We start from the raw sequence: 26,008 nt of genomic DNA on the forward strand, positions 1-26,008 counted from the left end.
ACCAACTTTGAACCATATATAACATATATAACAATATACAGCAGCGAACACGAAAAGAGCAGTGGCAATTTTTGGTTATAAAATTTCGTCAATTAAATGATAATTATACCTTTCATGAACATGAAAAGGTATATTAACTTTGGTTCGATGTTTGTAACGTTGAGAAATATAGAAGATAGACTCACCACTAAGTATACCGAATTGATCAGGGCGAAGAACTGAGTTGATATAGCTATTTCCGTCTGTCCGTCCGTCCGTCTGTCTGTTTGTACGCAAACTAGTCCCTCAAATTTTGAGATATCTCAATGAAATTTGGCACAAGGATGTATTTTTGTATTATATTAGACATTTGTCGGATCCGGTAGGATCGGACCACTATAACATATATCTCCCATACAACCGATCGTTCAGATAAGACGATTTTGGTGATTCCTGCCGCAATTTAGAAAGTATAAACGTGAAACTCGGTGATATATATTCTAATATATCATAGAAGATATCCTGGAAAAATCACTTGGATCGGAGCTATATATAGTTATATCCCATACAACCGATCGTTCAGATAGAAAGATTTTTTGCCTTTTCTCCCTTAATTTAGAAAGTATAAACGTGAAACTCGGTGATATGTATTTTAATATATCATAGAAGATTTTCTGCAAAAATCACTTTGATCGGAGCTATATATGTAGTATATATCCCATACAACCGATCGTTCAGATAGAAATATTTTTGGCAATTTCTCTCTTAATTTCCAATATAAAAACGTTAAACTTGGTGATATTTATTTTATATATCATAGAAGATTTCATGAAAAAATCATTTCGATCGGAGCTATATATAATATATATCCCATACAACCGATCGTTCAGATAGAAATATTTTTGGCAATTTCTCTCTTAATTTCCAATATAAAAACGTTAAACTTGGTGATATTTATTCCAATATATCATAGAAGATTTCATGAAAAAATCATTTCGATCGGTGCTATATATAATATATATCCCATACAACCGATCGTTCAGATAGAAAGATTTTTAGCCATTTCTCCCTTAATTTCCAATATAAAAACGTTAAACTTGGTGATATTTATTCTAATATATCATAGAAGATTTCATGAAAAAATCATTTCGATCGGAGCTATATATAATATATATCCCATACAACCGATCTGGGCGTCACGCTCATTTTCAAAACTTTACTAAGTTTTGTTCTTAGCTCAACCATACCACTACTGAGATAGAATATCGGCCATGTAGTTAAATACCATAGAGTTATTGCAAACTTTGTTAAGGTTAGAACTTTAGGAAAGGTGGGCGTGTGTTTAACGGATTTTGATTATCTTCACTCAGTCTATATAATTTGGCAAGGATAGTGTCTGCCAAATTTCAATGTAATATCTTTAACATCTTATTAAACTTCCAAATTTTCTTCTTCTAAATGTGGGTGGTCCCACGCTCCTATTCCAAAATTGTTTGGAATTTATATTTTGCGTCGTAAAACCAATCCGACTACCAAATTCCATTAGCTTAAGGGTATTCGGTTTTGAATTATATCATTTTTTCCATTTTTATAAATTTTCGATATCGAAAATGTGGGCGTGGTTATCGTCCAATTTTGCTCATTTTCAATATCAATATATTTTATAATAATAATAATATAATATTTATTTAGTCTTGAAACTATTACATTTCTTACAGACTAGTTACAGGTAACGATAGACTACCAACTAATTTAACAGGTCATTTAGTAGCATTTTAAATCTTTTTTCACAGTAGGAGAAGTCCAAAACTGAAGAATTTTGGAGCAAGTTAAACTCTTTTAGAGCTCTGACAACAGGAGCATTGGCCGCATAATTGGTCTTCGCCAGCCAAACGAAAAATGTGGCATGATTCCTTAAACAAATATTAAGAATAAGAAAGAATATACGTTCAAGTAAAAAGGGGCAGTCAACCACCCCAGATATTAAATTAAAAATGAAAGTGAGAGATAGGAAGGTTCTCCTACAATTTAATGTCTTGAGATCAATAAGCATACATCTAGATTCATAAGCCGGAACAGGAAGATCAAAATGCAGGGGGCGCAGAGCGTACTTTATAAAGACTTTCTGAACTATCTCCAAACGACTTATATGACAGGAATAATACGGACGCCAAATAATAACAGCATATGCAAGTCTCGAGCGCACCAGTGGGGTAAAGAGAGTTTTTAAGGTATACGGATCCGAAAAATCTGAGCTGAAACGGCTGACAAAAGCCAGCGTAGAGTAAGACATAGCTATAATATAATTAAAATGGCTTTGAAACGAGAGCTTCGAGTCAAAGACCACCCCAAGATCAGTGATTTTGGAAACAATGCTTAGTTGTGAGCCTGCAATATAATACGAAGTAGGGATAGGGGAGCGGGATTTGGAATAGGAGACATGGGAGCATTTTTTAATATTTAAGGGAAGCATATTTTTCTAGCACCAAGCTACAACATTGTCTAGATCACTCTGAAGTTTCAACGAGTGAGCGGGACACTTAATATTACTCGAAATTTTCATGTCATCAGCATACAAGAGAAATTTTGAAAATTTAAAACAACTAGTAATATCGTTGATGAAAATCACAAAAGGAATTGGACCTAAAATGCTTCCCTGAGGAACGCAATAAGTGCTCAAGTTATTGTGTTAACGGACGAACAAAAGGACGGACATGGCTTAATAAAAATTGTTTTCGATACTGATGATTTTGATATATGGCAGTCAGTCTATATCTATCTCGATTCCTTTATAACTGTACAACCAACCGTTAGCCAATCAAAGTTGTAATACCCTATGCACAAGTACATCTGGGTATAAAAAGGGTACTTGAAGAGTGCTATGTGTTTCAGCTGCATTTTTCCCTAATGTTTGTCTTCAAATCAAAATGCATAAGGAATAACTGGAAATCAGCGCATAATACTTCAAACTCTTATTATGTTGGGAAAACAATTTTTTTAATAATTCAGTTGTTTGATGGGCCAATGTTTATTATGTTTGGGTTATTTTATATAAGAGTAATTTGGCCGGTGGTTTTTAAGCGAAAAACTAAGTTTTCCTTTATCCTCCTACGCGTTTCGGTACATTTTGTACCTTCCTCAGAGAGATCTGTTTTTATTAATGACATTAAACAATTATTTGCAAAATAAAGATTTTACACAACATTGAGGATTTCACTTACATTACATTCAATTAAATTTAAAAAAAATTTTCAAAACTATATACATATATTCGCGCTGCATTCTTTTCGTTGCTCATCTCATAAAACTGTGTGCTTTTTGATTGCTGTGAAGTAAGCAAAGTTGATATTGTCTACGTCTTCTTTGAAGTTCACACATTCTTTTATTCTTTGTTGTATTCGCAAGCCCTCTAGTGTTAGCCTTGTTTTTGTTCTTCTTTCTATGTCCAATATACGCGCATTCGAAAAATCAGCTGAGTGATTGTGTATTGATAGGTGTTGTGTTTTTAATAATTGTTTTTTTGATAGAAATATAAGCTCTGTTTTACGTTAATGCTAACTCACATTTTAAGCGATTTGCCTGCCACACTTTTTTTATTTGCTCGCCACGATCACTATTTGCCAACGCTAAGAAAGCTCAAACTTGCTAACACATTTTTTTTTTTTCAGCAAATGTTACATACATACATTCATATGATACATGCATGTAACAAACATCTATTTATTACATAATTGTGCATTGCAATAATTTTACAGCGTTTTGCCACCATCACACCATTGAACCGGCAAACGATCGCGATCATCTTCGCTTGATCACCGCTTGTTTTCTTCACAACTCCACTAATCATGCAAGCGGGGTTAGGGTCTATTGTTGTTATATTTGGATAAGTGTATTGAATTGATTGTTTAAGGTGGCTTGTTCGTTGGCAGCCAATTTGTGTATCTGGCTGGCTGGCTGGCTTGCTAATTTCGATTGCTACTATAGATACCTTGCTATTGCTATTGTTGTTTTTGCTTCCACCATCATTTTATAGACAAATCTAGTAAATTTTTGTATCATTGCTTTTGTTGTTGGTATTCTGCTTAGTTGAGCATTTAACACTTTCGTTTGCAACATCAATTACTCGCCGATATGTTACGCTACGCTCATACTCATCATTATCATTCACCTACATTTTGATGTATGTATATATAGATGATCGTTTAATAGGGGGACTCATGAAAGCATATAAATTTATAAGGTGTAAAATTATATCCATTTACACACGCTGTTATATGAACGCACCTAGTAATACTTTTGATAAACTTGATTGTTTATTCACCTGTATTATTGCCAAACAAAATTTTTTTGATTGTTATACAAAATAAAAAATGCCAAGATTAAGTGAAGAATCAACACTAAAACGCCTTTACTTGCTGATGTTGGAGATATCTGATGAAAATGCCTGCTGTAATGTCTGCAAGGTTGCATTCCTTTGAGTTTAGCCCGTTTACACAATGAAATGTGCGCGTAAATTTATACAAATTGTGTAAATGATTTTTCATACAAAATTTGACAGCTCGTTTACGCACTGGATAAATTTATACGTTTACACACTTTATATGGCATTTATAAGGTTACATGAGTCCCCCTAATGATCGATACTTGCGATCACATCAATTTGTATTGATGCTTTCAATACTTTTTTGTTGAACTGCAATAAGATGAGGACTGATCGTTTAATGTACTCACTCAGCTAGTTAGCCAGTTCAGCTCAGCTAAGTTGCCTCATCTCGTCCGTCCGTCCGTTTGCCTGCCCATTCAATCGCTCTTTCGTCTATCATTTAATTTCTTCTTGTTCTTCCAATGATTTTATGAGTAGTATGATTCGGAGCATGTTTTCTATTAGTCTTATTTTTGTTGTTCTTTTTGCTTTGTATTATTGATGTTCTTATGATCATTTAATGGTAATTGAACTGTAATTAAATTGATTGCTGGCAATTAAAAATACGTTTTTCATTTGTCTATTTGTAGATATAGCATTGCTGGACTTTCATTGATTTTATTGTTGTTTTTTTTTTATTGTTTTTTTATTTTCAATTCTTCTTCTTTTACTGTTTTTGTTATTATTTTTTTATACAACATTTTAATTGTTTATGATACGCTGTGATTTGTTGTTATTTGTAGTTATGTACCTAAGCTACTTGCACTCCCTACATGTACACATACTTACATACATACACAGGTATCTAAATTCGATGAATTTTACGATTAATGTAGTACATTCATACATATACATATCTACATAACATTTCTAAGCTACTTTGCAATAAAACATTTTTACTGCATTTTTTTTATTGCAGCAACAAAGTCCGCTTTCGATAAATATCAAAATATTTTTATAAATTATTAGCACTTTTATTTTATTCCTGTTTCGCGACAACTGACGCCACTTGGGAGCGCCAAGGGAGGTCAATTCTTCCTCCACCTGCCTCCCCAGCTCAGTGAAAGTCTCCTTCTTTCTCTCTTCCAAACTGCGGTTTCGACTGAAATACTTTTTTGGCCGGAGCGTCTTCGTCCATTCGCATAACATGACCTAACCAACGAAGCCTTTGTATTTTTATAAGCTGCAATATCATCATATCTGCGTAAAGCTTATACAGCTCATCCTTATACCTACTTCGATACTCACCATCGGCATCACGGACAGGACCATAAATCTTCCGGAGGACTTTTCTTTCGAATACTCCAAGAGCCATCTCATCTTCTCTCGACGCCGTCCATGATTCCGAGCCATACATTAGGACAGGTATGATGAGCGACTTGTAGAGCGTGATTTTTTGCTGTCGAAAAAGGACTTTACTTTTCAATTGCTTACTCAGTTCAAAGTAATACTTGTTGGCAAGAGTTATTCTCCGTTTGACTTCTAAGCTGACATTGTTTTTGCTGTTAATACTGGTTCCCAAATAGAAGAGACCCTTCACAATCTCGAATTTATATCTGACAACAGTAACGTGACTTCCAAGACGTGAATGTACCGATTCTTTCATGGAAGTACTTCGTCTTGACCCAATTTTTTGCTTCTTTATCTAATCCAGAAAAGACAGAACTAACACCGCGTTTGTTCAGGTCAGTAAAATAGTTTGGCTTTTGATAATAGATTGTACCACCACGGGTTGGTTCTGCTGCTAGAATTATATTCTTCAGCATTATGTTAATGAAATGGCAGGAAAGGGAGTCGTCTTGTCTGAAGCATCATTTGGTTTCGATTGGCCTGGAGATATCCATCCCAATCCTTATGGCGATGGTGGTGTTGCTTAGTGTGATTTGGCAGAGCGTCATTAACTCGGCAGGGAACTTAACTTCCGACAGTAGCAACAAGCAACTTCTTTTCTTTCTTTTCGCGCTGTCAAAAGCTGCTTTGAAGTCGACAAAAAGAAGTTCTTTGTCGATTCTCTTTTTGTGAGTTTTCTCAAGGATCTGGAGCATAGCGAAGATCTGGTCGATAGTAGATTCATTGTGGGTCTGAAGCCGCACTGATAAAGTCCAATCAGTTTGTCTTTCGCATAATACGCTAGATATAACCATATACGCGATTTCGAGCAGGATGATTGCGCGTAATTGTTACGGTTTTGCTCGATCGCCTTTCTTGTGGATTGAGCAGAGCTCGGCGGGTATTCCGTAATTACCTCATGCCTTGTGACTTTTAAGCTGGGCTATTGCAAAATTTTCTTGTGTCGCTGCGCGCACTTTCGTTGCTGCACAGAAAACGTGTCGTATATTGGCTGCCACAAGGCAGGAGATACCGAAGTTACTTGGTGTATATCTTATGCTAGAACTTGGTACTGTAGATGACCATATTACGAAACGAAGCGAAGTCAATCAGCTTCAACCCATTTGGAGATGCTACATCGTGAAGGCTAAATTTTTCTACTGTAGCACCGAAGATCCTTTCCTTACTCACCCTAGCCTTAAAGTTGCCCAGCAAGATTTTTTATCAGGCATCGTATGTCTTTTCTAGTTTTTCATAGAAGCATCGTACGCATCGTCTATAGCTGTGTAAGCACATATAAACGAGATATTGAAAAACTTCGACTTAATGTAGATCGCGTCAAGACGTGTGCATAACGCTAATCATCAGTTTCTTTCTTTTAAGAAAAATGTGTTCAACCATGTAAGCCCGACCCAAACCTTCAAAACGAAACGAGAAAATTGCTCTTGAGTCTATTCGGGGAAAAAGCATTTCGGAGCACGATACTTCCTTATTATTTGATGTACCTATGGCCACACAGTCTTTTATTCCGACACCATAACCAACGCCCTAAACGTTATAAGGTCAGAGATAAAATCTGCCCGAAAAAGGGGAGGAACTCTCTCACCCATTCAAAAAAGTGCCGATTGCAAGTTATTTAGATTAAAATGCTAATGCATTTTTCCGTAGCTATGGTCCATATGTACATATATGAGAAATATAAAATTGTCAAGCACCTGTATCTTGTCAACCCATTGTTATTAAGTCTTGCTTTTGGCATATAAGCTAAGGTTCAATACTACAACAATTCTACAAAGTTTCATCGTCATTGGAGATATAAAAAATTTTGGGAGGTACAGCTGGGAAATTTTTAAAATAAAAAACGTAATAAATAAATAGTAATTATATAGTTTTACCATGCAATTTTTTTAGATCTATAATTAAGTACATATCTAAATTATGGTATCTCTAATTTGAAGTCGTAAATATAATTCAAAATTCGTTATAAATCATATTTTCAATTTTTCAATCTTTTGCAGGCACACCCATAAATCGTTTACCAATAATGGCAAAATCTGTGTTAGATTTATATGAATTATATAATTTGGTAATAGCACGTGGCGGTCTCGTTGATGTTATCAATAAAAAATTATGGCAAGAAATCATAAAAGGGCTGCATTTACCATCGAGCATAACAAGTGCAGCATTCACACTAAGAACACAGTAAGTCAAATATTGATGTTCAAAAATTCAATAAGTACATACCAAAGTGAACAAAAATATGTCGATTTTATCGAAATGAGTATCCCCATTTGGCACGCACCTACTTTTTAGGCCGATAAACACACACATTTAGAACGCAACGAAAAAATGAAATAAATATAACATGCGATACATTTTACTGATACACAATAAGTGTTAGTGTGTTCCACTGTCAGGACATTTTTTTCATTGGGCTGCCTAAAAATCCGATACATTATCAAAAAATAATTAATCGATATGCATAGTTGATTCAATATTTCGATTTTCATACAAATTATAATAAAAAACTAGATTGTTGGAGACGTTAAATATGTGTGAATAATTGAATGAACTAAGCCTTGCAGACTTCGATTAAATTTAAACGTTAACATTTTTTATAACTTTTTATAATAAGTTTTCATACACAGAGTTGAAGCTTTTCCGCTGGTAACCTCTCCTTTCCCTCCTACGCGTTTCTATGCTTCAACATCTTCTTCCGGGAGACTAATTTTACGCGTTTCCATAATTCCGTAATAAAAATTTGACTCCCTGAAGAAGATGCGGAAGCAATGAAACGCGTAGGAGGGAAAATTAAAATTTTGCCTTATAACTTACGGTCGTAAAACTCCAACTGCGGTCGCCATGGTGTAGTGGTAGGGTATTCCGCCCATAGTACAGGTCTACAAGTAGGATATGAAGCAGCACGCACATACACAGCCACGCTCATCTGATAAAATGCTTGTTCTTGTTCGTTTTTTTTGTGGATGCTATTTGGCACTGTTGTACTTCTTAGGTCCAAGAAAAGTGTAGTAGCTGCTAATGAAAACTGCGCAAAATTTTTATGGTAAAATTACAAAGAAATTTCCTTATTTACTTTCAAAAGATGCACTTATTTACATCTCTCTTTAAAATCCATATGTTTTGAACAATTTTAATTAACAAATTGTGATACTTTATTACCGGGAACGATTGCTAAAACATGACCAAAACCGTTGGGGGAAGTTTTTGCCTCGTTTCCAATTATTCGAATACTTTTTCGCTTTGGACTATTGATAACAGGACAAAATGCGTCTTTTCATTTCTCTTTCCACATTTTTGGACGGGTTATTGCAGTCGACCTCGCTTTCAAACTGTTTTTCGCGGAGAACTTTTGAACGGGTAGAAAAACTTAGCACCCGTGTTTGTATTCTTAATACTGGAACAACTACACGTCCTCAGATACCCCAATTCAAGAGTTTTGCATAATTTTCTGTAGGACCCATATAGGTGCACTATATTTTCATACTAAATTCGTTCGAAAAAATTTACCATTACAGCAACCCATATCTGATATTCCGCTCCTTTTTTTGTTTCTCTGCGTCGCTTTCCACGACAGCAACTCTGGTAATTTTGGGACCTCTTTCAGTGTCAAACGCATGCCCCCGCAGGTTCCACTGAGTTCCACAATAGTTTCACACTGACCGAAGTGTCAAACGGCATTGTGTTAGAAAGTGAAACGAATTGTTTCCTTCTCATACATATCATACTTGTAAACCTGTACTATGATTCCGCCTACCCCACAGAAGATCCTGGGTTCAAGCCCCGGACAAATTAATATCGAGAATTTAGAAATAAGTTTTATCAATTAGAAGAAGGCAGTGATTTGTCAAATGCTGCGACTATATTTTTTCCATGAAAATCTTCTCACTTAAAATTCATCTGCCTCTCAAATGCTGTAAGTACCTTCACACCAATTTCTAGGAAAAATTAAAAGGAACACGACACAAATTAGAAGAGAATCTCGGCTTAAAATCTCTTCGGAGGTTATAGCGCCTTGCCTTTTTTTTAAAACTCCAACTCAGTATAGGTAAAAATGTTTTTTTCTAAAAAGAAACAAATTTTCATGCTAGAAAAATGAAAGAAAAACATAGGCTAAAAACAAGTAAGGAAGGTTAAGTTCGGGTGTAACCGAACATTACATACTCAGTTGAGAGCTATGGTTACAACATAAGGGAAAATAACTATGTAGGAAAATGAACCGAGGGAAACCCTGGAATGTGTTTGTATGACATTTGTATCAAATGAAAGGCATTAAAGAGTATTTTATGAGGGAGTGGGCCATAGTTCTATAGGTGGACGCCATTTAGGGATATAGCCATAAAGGTGGACCAGGGGTGACCCTAGAATGTGTTTGTACGATATGGGTATCAAATTAAAAGTATTAATGAGGGTTTTAAAAGGGAGTGGTGGTTGTTGTATAGGTGGTCGCCTTTTCGAGATATCGCCATAAAGGTGGACCAGGGGTGACTCTAGAATGCGTTTGTACAATATGGGCATCAAACGAAAGGCGTTAATGAGTATTTTAAAAGGGAGTGGGCCTTAGTTCTATAGGTGGACCCCGTTTCGAAATATCGCCATAAAGGTGGACCAGGGGTGACTCTAGAATGTGTTTGTACAATATGGGTATCAAATTAAAGGTATTAATGAGGGTTTTAAAAGGAAGTGGTGGTTGTTGAACAGGTGGTCGCATTTTCGAGATATCGCAATAAAGGTGGACCAGGGGTGACTCTAGACTTTGTTAGTACGATATGGGTATCAAATGAAAGGCATTAAAGAGTATTTTATGAGGGAGTGGGCCATAGTTCTATAGGTGGACGCCATTTAGGATATAGCCATAAAAGTGGATCAGGGTTGACTCTAGAATGCGTTTGTACGATATGGGCATCAAACGAAAGGTGTTAATGAGTATTTTAAAAGGGAGTGGGCCTTGGTTCCATAGGTGGACGCCTTTTCGAGGTATCGCAATAAAGGTGGACCAGGGGTGACTCTAGACTTTGTTTGTACGATTTGGGTATCAAATTAAAGGTATTAATGAGAGTTTTAAAAGGGAGTGGGCTTTAGTTCTATGGGTGGACGCCTTTTCGAAATATCGATATAAAGGTGGACCAGGGGTGACTCTAGAATGTGTTTGTACGATATGGGATCAAATTAAAAGTATTAATGGTGGTTTTAAAAGGGAGTAGCCCTTAGTTCTATATGTGAAGGCGTTTTCCAGATATCGACCAAAATGTGGACCAGGGTGACCCAGAACATTATCTGTTGGATACCGCTAATTTATTTATATATGTAATACCTGCCAAGATTTTAAGGGTTTTTTATTTCGCCCTGCAGAACTTTTTCATTTTCTTCTACTTAATATGGTAGGTGTCACAACCATTTTATAAAGTTTTTTCTAAAGTTATATTTCGCGTCAATAAAACAATTCAATTACCTTACCATGTTTCATCCCTTTTTTCGTATTTGGTATAGAATTATGGCATTTTTTTCATTTTTCGTAATTTTCGATATCGAAAAGGTGGGCGTGGTCATAGTCGGATTTCGTTCATTTTTCATACCAAGATAAAGTGAGTTCAAGTAAGCACGTGAACTAAGTTCATTAAAGATATGTCGATTTATGCTCAAGTTATCGTGCTAACGGCCATGCGGAAGGACAGACGGACGACTGTGTATAAAAACTGGGCGTGGCATTAACCGATTTAGCCCATTTTCACAGAAAACAGTTAACGTCATAAAATCTATGCCCCTACCAAATTTCAAAAGTATTGGTTAATTTTTGTTCGACTTATGGCGTTAAAAGTATCCTAGACAAATTGAATGAAAAAGGGCGGAGCCACGCCCATTTTGAAATTTTCTTTTATTTTTGTATTTTGTTGCACCATATCATTACTGGAGTTGAATGTTGACATAATTTACTTATATACTGTAAAGATATTAAATTTTTTGTTAAAATTTTACTTTAAAAAAATTTTTTTTTTTAAAGTGGGCGTGGTCCTTCTCCGATTTTGCTAATTTTTATTAAGCGTACATATAGTAATAGGAGTAACGTTCCTGCCAAATTTCATCATGATATCTTCAACGACTGCCAAATTACAGCTTGCAAAAGTTTTAAATTTCCTTCTTTTAAAAGTGGGCCGTGCCACGCCCATTGTCCAAAATTTTACTAATTTTCTATTCTGCGTCATAAGTTCAACTCATCTACCAAGTTTCTTCGCTTTATCTGTCTTTTGTAATGAATTATCGCACTTTTTCGATTTTTCGAAATTTTCGATATCGAAAAAGTGGGCGTGGTTATAGTCCGATATCGTTCATTTTAAATAGCGATCTGAGATGTGTGCTCAGGAACCTACATACCAAATTTCATCAAGATACCTCAAAATTTACTCAAGTTATCGTGTTAAGGGACGGACGGACGGACGGACATGGCTCAATCAAATTTTTTTTCGATCCTGATTATTTTGATATATGGAAGTCTATATCTATCTCGATTCCTTTATATATGTACAACCAACCGTTATCCAATCAAACTTAATATACTCTGTGAGCTCTGCTCAACTGAGTATAATGAAACACCCTAATAAAATGTGTTGGTTGCATGCGTGTAATATTCATATGTAGAGCAATTTCTGATACTGAAGAAACTTGATGGGTAAAAAAAAAGTTAAAAAGGTAGTGGAATGAAATGAACAAAAAAACAGAATATACAAAAAGACGTCAGAAAAAATTAATAAGAAAATTTGTACTTATGACTAAATTAAGTGAGTATCAATCAAGCCGTAAGGACTGAAAAAATTGACTTCGAAAAAAGTAGGTAATTTTTTTTTAAATATATATTTGTGTAATATAAATACATATGTACGTCATCAATAGGGTAACCCAAAATATGCAAAAAATACTGCTTTTATGCCTTTAAAATCTAAATTTAGGTTTGAAAATATGCATTAAAAAAATGTTCTTAAATATTTCTAAAGTACCGGCTGGGCCAAAAGTAAATACATTCTTGAAAATAGCTATAACTTTTGCAAAATGGCGCCAAATTTCACTTCGGGTTAAAGTAATATTTTTGAAGTAAACAAACTCAAAGTACAAATATGCATAGACTGGTTTCTTTTCCAAGAACATGAAATATTTCGAAGGAAGCATATGCGCGTCGCTTAGTCTCTTGCTTTGATGGTTTGCACTGGCTGGCCAGATTACTCCATCTTAACCGACCCAGACTTCATTTATGGTTTTGTTTTTTGAAGTCAGGGCTTCAGATAATTATTCGACAGGGATGGTAAGACCTGTTGCCTAAATTCGAGCAAGAGTGACCATAAAACGGGTCATCAACTCTGGTGGCGACCACTTGGCCGATGTAATTTTATTTGCTTATATAACAGAAAAAAGTCATCGGCTGAGTCCTGTATATGCCAATTCGTGTCGAATTCAACGAATACAAATTTAATTTTAATAATTTGCATACACCTTTACACCTTTAAGCTCTTTCTATACCTTTCCTCGTTTTTAACCCACAAATTTACCTGCATATTCATATTTTAGCTCCGACTGCTGGAAATAAGCAGGATATACAATTTTTTGTGTGCAAAATTTGCAGAAATATGCTCTCTGAGGTATAGTTGTTGAAACTTCATATCTTTTGGTGAAATGTACGCATATTTGATTGGTTTAATGGTTCGAGTCTTATACAAAATATCTGTTGCACACTTTGGGTTGCCCTGATCATCAATTAAGCTCCTACCTACCGTATTGCTACGTTAAGAGTTTCCTAAGGTCATTGCACAGCAAAAATGTTTATGCGTGCCAAACACTTAACAAATTCTTGATGCATTCACATGCAAGATTGTTTTATATGAATCAAAAACATGAAATGGTATATTACCATCTGATCTGAAAGCTTTATGTAATAGAAGAAGAGAGAAAGAATCTTGAAGTTAACCTATGTACATACGTATACATATGATCATGGCGTCATTGTTGTTATAGCGCATCCCTTTGTAGGGAAATGTTTACAAGGCAAATATCTAGCAGCCATGGAAATATGACCTTTATGGTCACCTTAAGTTGGACGTAGTGGACGGAAAACATATTTGTCAAAACTGTCATAAGATGCTTCCTGATGATGCTAGAACCTCATGTACAAACTGAGACGCAAACGCCTAAAGCTGACGAGCACAGTAATATATTTAACATACTGTATCTGACAGATTATCATGTAATAATGTCGCCTCTCAGCCTATTAAGGTTTTTTCGAGCGAAGTATTTGAGGAGCCGAGACTGACAAATCTTGTTAAAACTTAATCCGGATTAATACGACAGTGTTTGCCAAGCACTCCGTGTGTATTTCTGCCATGAAAAGCTCTCAGTGGAAACTCATCTGCCTTGCAGATGCCATTCAGTGTCGCCATAGAACAAGTAGATCCCGTTCCGCCAATTTGTACAAAAACTTAAAAAGAAGCACGATTGGAAGAGAAGCTCGGCCTATTATCTCATCGGAGGTAATGTTTGAAGGACTGCTTATAAATCAGTTCTATGTTCCACCCTGTTTTGTTCTCGTGCTTCGTTATTCTCACATCGGAGTTCCGGCTTTTGGTTACTTAAAGACCTTACTGTGCTGCGGTTTCGGCCTGAGTCAGGGAGTCATACTAGAAATTGAATTTATTTGGCACTTTTTAACCGTAAAATGCAGTTATCCTATGCTCTAACATACCCAACTCTGCTTATTCAGATTGAAGTCTTACATAGTCATTGTAGTTTTTGTATGTGTGCTGATGATTTTTTTGCAGTCTACTAATTAGATGACTCAGAGAAAAGCGAAAAAATAGTCCCTGTTATTGTTGTTGCTCCGCCCCATCCAATAGCCGCGACCGATCACAAATTGTCATCAATATTCTCTAACGGAAGCCCAAGGAAACTTGCAGTTTTTAGCTGGGGTGGACCATACTGAGAGGGGTGTTAGAGGCGTTGGTTCCATAAGAGATGGTTGGTGTCATGTGGGCACACATTGCAAGCAGGACATACATTTTGTATGTCGGGGTTGATTCGGGATAGGTAAGAGTTTGACCTGTTACAGTATCCAGATCGAAGTTGAGCTAGAGTGACGCACGCCTTGCTAGGGAGAAAGCGTTCCTCTTCTGCGAGTTCTGGGTATTTTTCTTTAAGAACTAGATTCGCCGGGCAATTCCTGGCATAGAAGTCCGACACCTGTTTGTGGATTTAACTGAGGACCTACTTGTATTTTTTTGCTTCATACGGCTGTGTTCTCATGTGCCATATTTCCTCATAATGCTTACTGAGATGACCTTTCCCTGAGGAATAGGTGAAAGGTCGCCAAAACGCGTAGGAGTAATAAATACAAATACTCCCTGAGGAAGGTACAGTAATTCGATAAAAAAGTAAGATCACAGAAGAAACTTTTTTAAATATACAAGTAACGGCTTCATAAATAACAATAATATTATAACTATATATTGAGCTCCTAAAATGTCATTTTGGACCGCGTCAAAATATGTTCAATGTTGCTACAGAATACACGGGAGCCTTGGATTGTAGCAGGCAGAGCTTTTATCTAACAGATGTTGACAGGATCATGTGGGCGATTTGGAGCCAGTATTCGGGTGGTACAAAATCTGGTGGTCCACCATTTTTAGTCTTTATCACCACTTCTTCGTCTGGTTCGTGATTCTTTCTGGCATACGCCTTGTGTTGGAGGTAGCGTGCTTGCCTACCATATCGAAGGTCCTCCGTTCAAGTCACGAGAAAAGCAATACCCAAACACTTTCGAACAAATTATCCGAGTATATTTCTGCAATGGAAAGTTTGTCAGCTAAAACTAATGTTCATTTTAGAAGCTCTTTGGAATCGGCATAAGGCGTCTAGGTCCCGTTGGAGCTGCAAAACTATCGGTTGTACTTGCTATAGTATCAATAGTTTTATTTAGGGCGATAGACGATAGTTTTGATAGTGAGCTTTTATGCAGAGCTTTCAAAGTTTACATTGGGCATACATACATCGGGATGGTATGCGATTGTATCGAAACTATCGATAGTATTTTTTAAAGAGTCGAAAATATCCAATGATGCTACTATCGATAGTTTTGCAGATCTAGGTCCCATCCCCATATATTGTATTAAAACTTTATGAGCTACTAGTTCGCACCACCACTTTTTTCTGAAAAGTTCCGGAAAAACTACATACTACATACATACAAAAATACTTTCTAGTAAATATGAAAGGATTTACTCAGCAACTGTCATTAGGTATTAAGAAATTACACCACAACTATTTATTTCAGTGAACCATTTTTATGTACTGCAATAATTTAAGTAAAAATTGAAATTTAATTAAAACCTTTCAAGAGTTTGGTCGTCAAAAATGCCACACTAAAAACCGCAGAACAGCAACCATAAATGCATATTATTGCTTACATAAAAATAAATACTTATTGTTCATACATATTTGAAGGCGTAGCCAACCAAATATAAAAGAAAAAGAAGAGTAATATGAATAATATAGACAACTACTAAGAAAAAGGAAATACCCAGCAGGAAAGTCAATACCTACAGACAAAAGCTTTTATTGCAGTATGACTACCATAACTTAAAACTAGTTATAAGCCAGTGCGCTGACCTTTACCTCCAGCGCGAATACTCCAATGAAACAATCGCCATACTCAGTGACAGTCAGGCCGGACTCAAGGCAATCTCGGCATTCGAAATAAAGTCAGCACTGGTCCTTGAGTGCGTTGAAAAGCTAAACCAACTAGGAGCACAAAACGTAGTACTGTTGGCCTGGATTCCAGACCACAGGGGAGTTGAGAGTAATCAGCAGGTGCACAGCCTGGCCATAGAGGCAGCAACGACACGACCCATCGCTCCCGAGCCGTTCCTGCCAGTAGGCCTACAGGAATTTAGGGTGCATCTATTAGGCGAACAGAGGGACAAGAGGTAAGAACACTGGCGCAATACGCCAGGACTACAATCTAAGTTACTGTTAGCGGGTTATAGCACAACTCGATGTAGGGCATTATTAGGCATCTCGAAAGATGACCTAAGAATCCTAACAGCTATTACAAGACATTGTAGACTGAACAGCCACATACAGAAACTGGGCATACTTTCGAACAACACATGCCGATTTTGTGATCGATCAGCGGAAACTGCGACCATATCCTCATGGAACGTGACGCAATCTCAAGACGCAGGGCTAAGTTTATGGGCTCACCACGGCCAGAGCATTCTCACATTAAATCCCTCAAGCCAAGTGAACTACATGGTACATAGGTACATATAGTTATAAGCGGCGCAATCTAAGATATCAAACAATCTTACTTACATATTTAATTGGCGCTTAACCATTTAAACGGTTATGGCCGTCCAACAAGGAGCGCCAGTCGCTTCTTTGCTCTGCCAACTGGCGCCAATTGGTCACACCAAGGGAATTTAAATCGTTTTCCACCTGGTCCTTCCTGCGGAGTGAGAGCCTCCTCTGCTTCCATAGGCGGGTTCCGATAAATATACTTTTTAGCCGGAGCGTAATCTTTCATTCGCATAACATGGCCTACCCACGTAGCCGCTGGGCTTTAATTCGCTGGACTATATTGATGTCTGCGTAAAGCACGTACAGCTCGTCATTAAATCTTCTTCGGTACTCGTCGTCGGCAATGCGTCTCGAACACTTCCAGAGCCGCTTCATCTGATGTTGCAGGACGGGTAAGATAAGTGATTTGTAGAGTATGATTTTCGTTTGCCGAGTGATAACTTTACTTTTCAATTGCCTACCTGGTTCAAAGTAGAAATTATTGGCAAGAGTGATTCCTCACTGAATTTAAGAGCTGATCTTTTTGTTTGTGTCAATGCTGGTTCCAAAATAAACGAAGTCCTATACTATTCCGAAATTATGGCTGCCAACAGTAGCTTGGTTGCTCGATGACAGCAGGACTCCGTTTTGTCCTCATTCAACATCAAACTCATATTTTCAGTTTATCAGTAATAAATGAAGTACGCGAATATATTAAATTGTGAAGTTTTGATATCTCTTTTGTGGCCAAAAAAAGATCATTTTAATGTACGGAATATTGGAATTTATTTATTTGTTACAATATCTAAACTCTAGAATAAAGAAAGCGGTCTACGAACTTCCTATAGAAAAGGGTATACCTTAACCCTCCCAGAATGCTACCGTATTACATTCCCGAGTAATTTGCATAGGAGGGAAAAATATATTTAAATAGCACAGGTTCAAAATGTAACTGAAGTACATTTGCTTATAACTTTCCCTACAGGGGTTGTATGTGAAATATTATTGAATGTATGTATATACACTGAAAGAAATGGTGCTAGTAAAATCAACAAATCTGTTCTGTTGTTCTTGACTTAACGGAGATTTATTGAAATTGATCGAATTATGGTTAATTCGACCGAGTTCTTTCTCAAGCGAACAAATTGGTTTAGTCATTTCAACAGAAGAGAAATTATCGCTCCTAAGTTAACAAAATTTTATAAAATTGACAGATTCCTAATCAATCTAACTGATTTTTCTGTTAACACAACTGATCTTACAGGTCATTTCAACGGCGATCAACTATCAATACATGAGCAAATTTCAAAGAGAATTTTACGCGCACTGCGCTCTCTACTTTGTACTTATGACGATGGTGCCACTTGTTAAAAAAAAAACACCAAAATAAGAAAACCATCAAATCGAAAAACACACAAAATGGGAAAACAATAAAAAACTATTTTTTCAGTTATCAATACAAAACAAAAAAACCCTTTTTTGAATTTAATGTGCATAACACTGCAAAAAATTTTGAGATACCGGGGCACCTATTTATCGGGTACAATTTTGCAACTTCTCGTCCAAGCGAAATGCAAAATTGCGCCCTCTTGTTGCAAAAGTTTTGCTTGAACGAACAGGATTTTTCCAAAGGTAGTAACATTTTGTTCAAGTTTTTATGAATTTTCACTCACGAGAACGAATCTAATAAGATAATAAAAAAGCATCCTTTTTGAATAAAATCAACATAAAAGTTTGAGCTGTTTTGGAATCGTTTCAACTTAAATTGTTACGAAAATTAAACTTGCCGAATTACATGTAAAGTTACTCCAGTGGTGAATTACATTCCTGCGATTTGATCCTTTACTTTTCTATAACTTACAATTTCTCTTTTTAAAATGTTACGTCAAACATTTATACTAAAAGTTTTGTTCGAAACCATCAAGTGTGGCAACTACATGCGTGAGAAGAAATTGAGAATTAGCTGAGATGCAACTGAAAGAATTGAGAATCAGTTTTGTGACTACTATTTTCAAGTATATGTATCAAGCATGTGTAATGTATTCACATATTTACGTATTTATATGGCGGCCGCTGTGGTGTGATGGTAGCGTGCTCCGCCCACCACACCGAAGACCCTGGGTTCACACCCCGGGAAAAGCAACATCAAAATTTTAGAAACAAGCTTTTTCAATTAGAAGAAAATTTTTCTACGCGGAGTCGCCCCTCGGCAAGCACTCCGAATGTTTTTCTGCCATGAAATTCTTTCACTGAAAACTCATATGTCTTGCAGATGCCGTTCGGAGTCGGCATCAAACAAGTAGGTCGAGCCACGCCAATTTGTAAGAAAAATTAAAAAGGAGCACGACGCAAATTGGAAGAGAAGTTCGGCCTAAAATCTCTTCGGAGGTTATCGCGCATTACATTTATTTATTTATATGGCAACATAGGTACTTTCATACAAAGCTGTCGCAACAACTTTTTTGTTCATTTGACTACTAAAACGGTCAATTAGGAATCAACGATTTGTGCGCAGTTGATTCAACATCTTGTTGCGATAGATAAAAATTGACAGAAACTTCGGTTGAGTTGACCCGTATTTCGGTTGATTTTAGCAGTATTTTTCTTTCAGTGTAGTTAAGCTAAAGTAGTGATAATATTTTAGCTAATTTTCGTATGCCTTTCATGTTCTACTGGGTGCTTTATGGCTGTCAAAAGTTAACACATACATATAAATATACGAGTTTTGTGGCAGGTATGTATGTATTTATGTCTATTAAAGAAAGCGTTTTGTTTTGCTTACACTTTATAGATACTAATATGTATGTATGTATGTGGTGGTATATGTAAATTCGCAATTTTTAGATACTTATAGATATATATTTGCACCGATGGCAGACATAAATGCGAATAGCAACAAATAAAGCCAACATTTTTATGAACAGTTATTAGCAATTGTAAACTATTGCCAGAGCACTAAAAATTGCAAACAATTGTCCGCAATTGGTGTTGCTGCTAGTAGATAACGCACTGGTGCAAAAAAAATTCGTAGTGCAACAAATTACATATACACATACATTAACAAGTTGTTGTGGAAGTAGAAATATGTAACTGTATAATAAGTACTCACAAGGTAAGACAATCGCACTGTCAGGTAGCATGCCCTATTAGAGAAGGCGATAGCAGGCGGCGACTCTTGCTGATACTTATGTAAACCAATAGCTTTAGTTTAGGGAAGGTGGCAGCTCGTAGGGACATGGTAACTGCAACATAAGCGTGGAATAAGCTAGCGAATTATTCTAAATAATTAATAAAACCGACCTCTAATTGATAACCAAAGTACTTTCACAGCTCAGTACTTCCATGAGCTCAGTGAAAGTCCTTCATTTCTTTCGCTTCCAAATACCGATGCTGATAGGAATACTTTCTGAACCGGACCGGCGTCAGTCTTTTGCATAACATGCCTAGATAGCGTATGTAGTCTCTGGGCTTTTAATGACTTCATACCCTAGGGAGAATAAAGGGATGGATGAAGATTATGAGGCTGGAGATGGCTAGGCATAAGAAAAGGTGACATTCAACCGATATGTACACGAATTAGGGCTACACGTTGGTTCTACAGAGAATGCGACAATACTCCGGTAAAAAACCGATAATTTTCCGATAACACACCAATACCTTTTCGATAGCACCCGAAAATTCATGGATAAGAAATCGATTGCACGCCGATAGAGGTGAGTTATAAATTTGTAACCCATTACCGGCTTATACTCCAATATAACTCCATATTTTTTCGATAACAGCTATTAAAACTGATAACTCATCCTTAACTTTTGTCATCGATGACAAATTTATAAAGCTTCAATACTAAATCGATAAATTGTCTATACAACGATAATTCGTCGATAATACGCCGAATGCAAACATATGAATCGTCTATACTCCTGCAACATTCCGATGAAAAACTGATAACTTTTCAATAAAATATAGATATTTTTTCTATCTATAAAGAATCGATAAGACGCTGATAACAAACCGCCTATACTCCAATAAAATCCAATAAAAGGTCGATTTTTTCTATAACAGCTATAAAGAATCGATAAATAATAGATAACAAACCGATAACTCATCGAAAAGGAAAGGATAACACACATATAACCAGTCGATACAAATGCGATAACTCGTCGATAACGTTTTTTGTCGATAACAAATCGATCGGCCGATCGGCTTCTGATCATCTTCTTTCGTGCCCCTCCCATCTTTTTAGTTTTTCCTTGCCTTTAATTTCCTGCCACCATTGTCACTCTGTCACGACCCTACGTTTACATTCGGTTGCCCACCTACCGTGAGCAAAGATGTTGACACATCAACAGGAAAGTAAAAAGTACTCAACCGATACATCCTCCAGATCGGTTTGCAATGATTTCTTAAATGTTTTGCTGCCATTTTGTGCTTTTGCCTTTTTACGCCCTCAAACATTATTTTGTTTTTTATTGCCATGATCGTTCAATTACTTATGCTGGCACTCTTGGTTGCTAGAAGGGCGTGCAGCTAAATGTGCTGGTGGAACAGTGGAAATTAAGTCGGGTTTTGCTGTAATTTATGACCGCAAACTCGCTGGATCTAGAGATATGAGCTTTAACCTTTCAGGGCAATACATTGAAAAACGTACAAGAAACAAGTAAGGAAGGCTAAGTTCGGGTGTAACCGAACATTACATACTCAGCTGAGAGCTTTGGAGACAAAATAAGGGAAAATCACCATTTAGCAAAATGAACCTAGGGTAACCCTGGAATGTGTTTGTATGACATGGGTTTCAAATGGAAGGTGTTAATGATTATTTAAAATGAGATATCGCAATAAGGGTGGACCAGGGGTGACTCTAGAATGTGTTTGTACGATATGGGTATCAAACTAAAGGTATTAATGAGGGTTTTAAAAGGGAGTGGCCCTTAGTTGCATATGTGAAAGCGTTTTCGAGATATCGAACAAAATGTCGAACAAAAGGGTGACCCAGAACATCTTCTGTCGGGTACCGCTAATTTATTTATATATGTAATACCACGAACAGTATTCCTTTTTTCTATAGTTATATTTTGCGTCAATAAACCAGTCCAATTACCATGTTTCATCTCTTTTTTTATATTTGGTACAGTATTATGGAATTTTTTTCATTTTTCGTAATTTTCGATATCGAAAAAGTGGGCGTGGTCATAGTCGGATTTCGGCCATATTTTATAACAAGATAAAGTGACTTCAAATAAGTACGTGAACTAAGTTTAGTTAAGATATATCGTTTTTTGCGCAAGTTATCGTGTTAACGGCCGAGCGGAAGGACAGACGGTCGACTGTGTATAAAAACTGGGCGTGGCTTCAACCGATTTCGCCCATTTTCACATAAAACAGTTAACGTCATAATATCTATGCCCGTACCAAATTTCATAAGGATTGGTAGATTTTTGTTCGACTTATGGCATTAAAAGTATTCTAGGCGAATTAAATGAAAAAGGGCGGAGTTACGCCCATTTTGAAATTTTCTTTTATCTTTGTATTTTGTTGCACCATATCATTACTGGAGTCGAATGTTGACATAATTTACTTTTATACTGTAAAGATATTAAATTTTTTGTTAAAATTTGCTTAAAAAATAATTTTTTTTTTAAAAGTCGGCGTGTTCGCCATCCGATTTCGCTAGTTTTTATTTAGCACATATATAGTAATAGGAGTAACGTGTCTACCAAATTTCATCATGATATCTTTAACGACTGCCAAATTACAGCCTGCAAAACTTTTAAATTACTTTCTTTTAAAAGTGAGCGGTGCCACGCCCATTGTCCGAAATTTTTCTAATTTTCTATTTTGCGTCATAAGGTCAACGCACCTACCAAGTTTCATCGCTTTATCCGTCTTTGGTAATGAATTATCGGACTTTTTCGGTTTTTCGAAATTTTCGATATCGAAAAAGTGGGCGTAGTTGTAGTCCGATTTCGTTCATTTTAAATAGCGATCTGAGATGAGCGTCCAGGAACCTACATACCAAATTTCATCAAGATACCTCAAAATTTACTCAAGTTATCGTGTTTACAGACGGACGGACAGACGGACGGACGGACGAACATGGCTAAATGAATTTCTTTTTTCACCCAGAATATTTTGATATATAGAAGTCTATATATATCTCGATTAGTTTATGCCGTTACGCATTACCGTTATGCGAACAAAGTTAATATACTCTGTGAGCTCTGCTCAGCTGGGTATAAAAAGGGAAAGAGTTACAGTTACGTATTGTAACGAATTTAGTGCAACTCCGCTTATTATACACCTTCTACTAACGTTCGTATCGCTGAACTGTTTAATAAATAACTCTAATATTCAGTAATGCAAAATGGCCTTTATCAAAGTACAATAACACTCATACTTCACTACCAATAGCTCGCTTAAATCAAACTGATTACTGCTTACTCAGCTTTAACTCCTTTTATACTCTGTGATATCTCGTTCGCATACTTCCAGGCGTTTCTTCTTCTAGAATTTACTACTTGTTTACCAGCTATAAACTACAGGTGCACGTTTATAGCTTCTTATATGGGCGTGTATATGTGAGTGATACTTCGACCGATGCATAATTTTGGGAGTATCTCAGATATATGCATCTGTTTGTGCATATCTCTCCGCTTCTTGTATGTACATATGTGTAGACATAATGATTGATTTGTTTATGTAGATACAAGTGACTGCTTAGTATCGGCTTAGAGATGGTAGTATGCCTTAGTGTTGCTAATATTCGTCACAGTATCCAATTGCGGCTGCGGTTGCGGTCAGGATGTGTTCATAAAGCTGCAGTCGAGGTAAAGGTTATGGTTACGATCAAGTCTAGGGTTAAGATATATCTAAGTTCTATCCTTCTACATGGGACTTAGGCGCTTATTGTTTATGACCACAGATATGTAGGTTCGCTGCTGTTACAATAACGGTATGGATCTTGTTACCATTAGGCTAACGGATATGGTTGCGGCTCTCGCACTGTTTCGGCAAATGTTCTTGTGGAGCTTACGGTTAGGGTTTCAGTTACATTCATGATAGTAACACCGGTAAAAGTTTTCGAAGCGCACATCATACAACACGAATATGTGTAAGGCACACTAATTTTAACGCTCCAACAGTCACACCCTGTACATATATATGCATGTAAGAATGTTTTTGTGAGCAACAATATAATGTCGGTTATGCGATAAATTAGCAGCGAAGAGGTTTCACCATTTTGTTTCACACACACAATGATATGTAATTCAATACATACATATAATGTAACAGCATTGATAAATTTCTAACGCAAAACACAAAAACAAAATGTTGCCGTTAAATGTGCGCCATAAACATTCAATGCAAATCATGCGCGTAAAAATTAACTTAAATGATAAAAAAAAAAAAGAAATTTAGAAAAACCACAACATAATACCAACTAACTGTTATTTAAGGGCGTTGGCAACCACACAGACCCATTCGACACACGCATATAAACATATGCATACTAAAGTACTCAATATAGCGCGACCACCATGGCGTATACGCAAAAATTATTTTATATATGGGGTATTCCATCCCATTTCGACCAATTTTGAACCCGACCCCTTTAGAATTGGCTGAAAGTTTTTCTTCTTTTTCTAGCTTACGAAAGACGTTTTTCAAAATTTTTTCAAATTTTTTCATCCAACTCAAAAAAAGTTATGAATTAAAAAAAAAAAACAACGTTTTTCTTTTCAAAATGCTATAAATTTTTCAAAAATTAACCGTTTGGGATATTGTTTTTTTTTTTTTTTAATTTGTTTTTAAATGTACTTTTCGAAAGTACAAAAACAATTTTAAAGTTTTTTTTTTTTTTGAATTAAATAAAAAAAAAATATAAAAAAATATCGGCCCACTCCGGGATTAGTGGGAATGATTGCAGAATTGATGAAGTTTTTTATGAGAAAAAAAAAAATGGCGAAATTCGAAAAATTTCGAAAATTTGAAAAATTACAAAGAAAAAAACTTTAAAAATTTTTTTGTATTTTTTTCGAAAAGTACATTTAAAAACAAATTAAAAAAAAAAAAAATATCCCAAACGGTAAATTTTTGAAAAATTTATAGCATTTTGAAAAGAAAAACGTTGTTTTTTTTAAATTCATAACTTTTTTTGAGTTGGATGAAAAAATTTGAAAAAATTTTGAAAAACGTCTTTCGTAAGCTAGAAAAAGAAGAAAAACTTTCAGCCAATTCTAAAGGGGTCGGGTTCAAAATTGGTCGAAATGGGATGGAATACCCCATATACAGTTAAAGGAAAAGTTTTGCAAAAATTTTAATTATAAACATTTCATGCCACATTGTTACATACATACATGCAATACATTTACATGGCTTTATGTGTTTTGTTTTTGCTTCTTTGTGTGTGTTGTATGTGTTAATAGTTTCAACCGAAACATAACTTATTTTATAATTTGTTGCTGCTGCTGCTGATGCTGCTGTTGGTATTTTGACTTTTCAACGCTAGACAGTTAGTTATAGCCAGTTAGTAAGCCACAAGACAAAATGAGCAAATTACTAAAATGTCTAAAATAAAATGAAATACAATAAAAATCTTTGCTGCGAATACATTTGCGGTCACAAGCATTACATTTACATATTTGCATGCATACATACAAACATTTGTGGCATGCAGCTGCATAATTTAGTGTTTATTAGTTAGTTATTTTGTTAGACTTTACAGGCTGTCTGACTAGATGGCTGGTTGGTTGGTTGGTTTGAACTATCAACATTCAAATATTGGTTGGTTGGCAGCGTGTGCAGCGAAAAGGGCGCGGTCAACGTCTCTGTCATATTAAAATGTGTCATCAACTTAACAATAAAATGCAGCAGCAACAAGAGTCAACAAGATGGCATTCTTCATTGCTGTCAACATACCATTATTAACTATGTATTGCGAATAGT

At 36.0% G+C, this 26,008-nt stretch overlaps 1 protein-coding gene across 2 annotated transcripts in view; it reads left to right on the forward strand.

Annotated features, from left to right (window-relative positions):
• The window catches only part of retn (retained), a 196,824-nt gene that overhangs the window by 143,530 nt on the left and 27,286 nt on the right, over positions 1-26,008 (forward strand). For both annotated transcript variants that reach the window (XM_067776303.1, XM_067776302.1), the window contains exon 7: positions 7,750-7,933. In XM_067776303.1, coding sequence (XP_067632404.1) covers positions 7,750-7,933 — 184 coding nt within the window. The remainder of the gene's footprint in view (positions 1-7,749; positions 7,934-26,008) is intronic.

Source organism: Eurosta solidaginis, chromosome 3 (genome assembly GCF_040869045.1).
Source record: "Eurosta solidaginis isolate ZX-2024a chromosome 3, ASM4086904v1, whole genome shotgun sequence".
Lineage (NCBI taxonomy): Eukaryota > Metazoa > Arthropoda > Insecta > Diptera > Tephritidae > Eurosta > Eurosta solidaginis.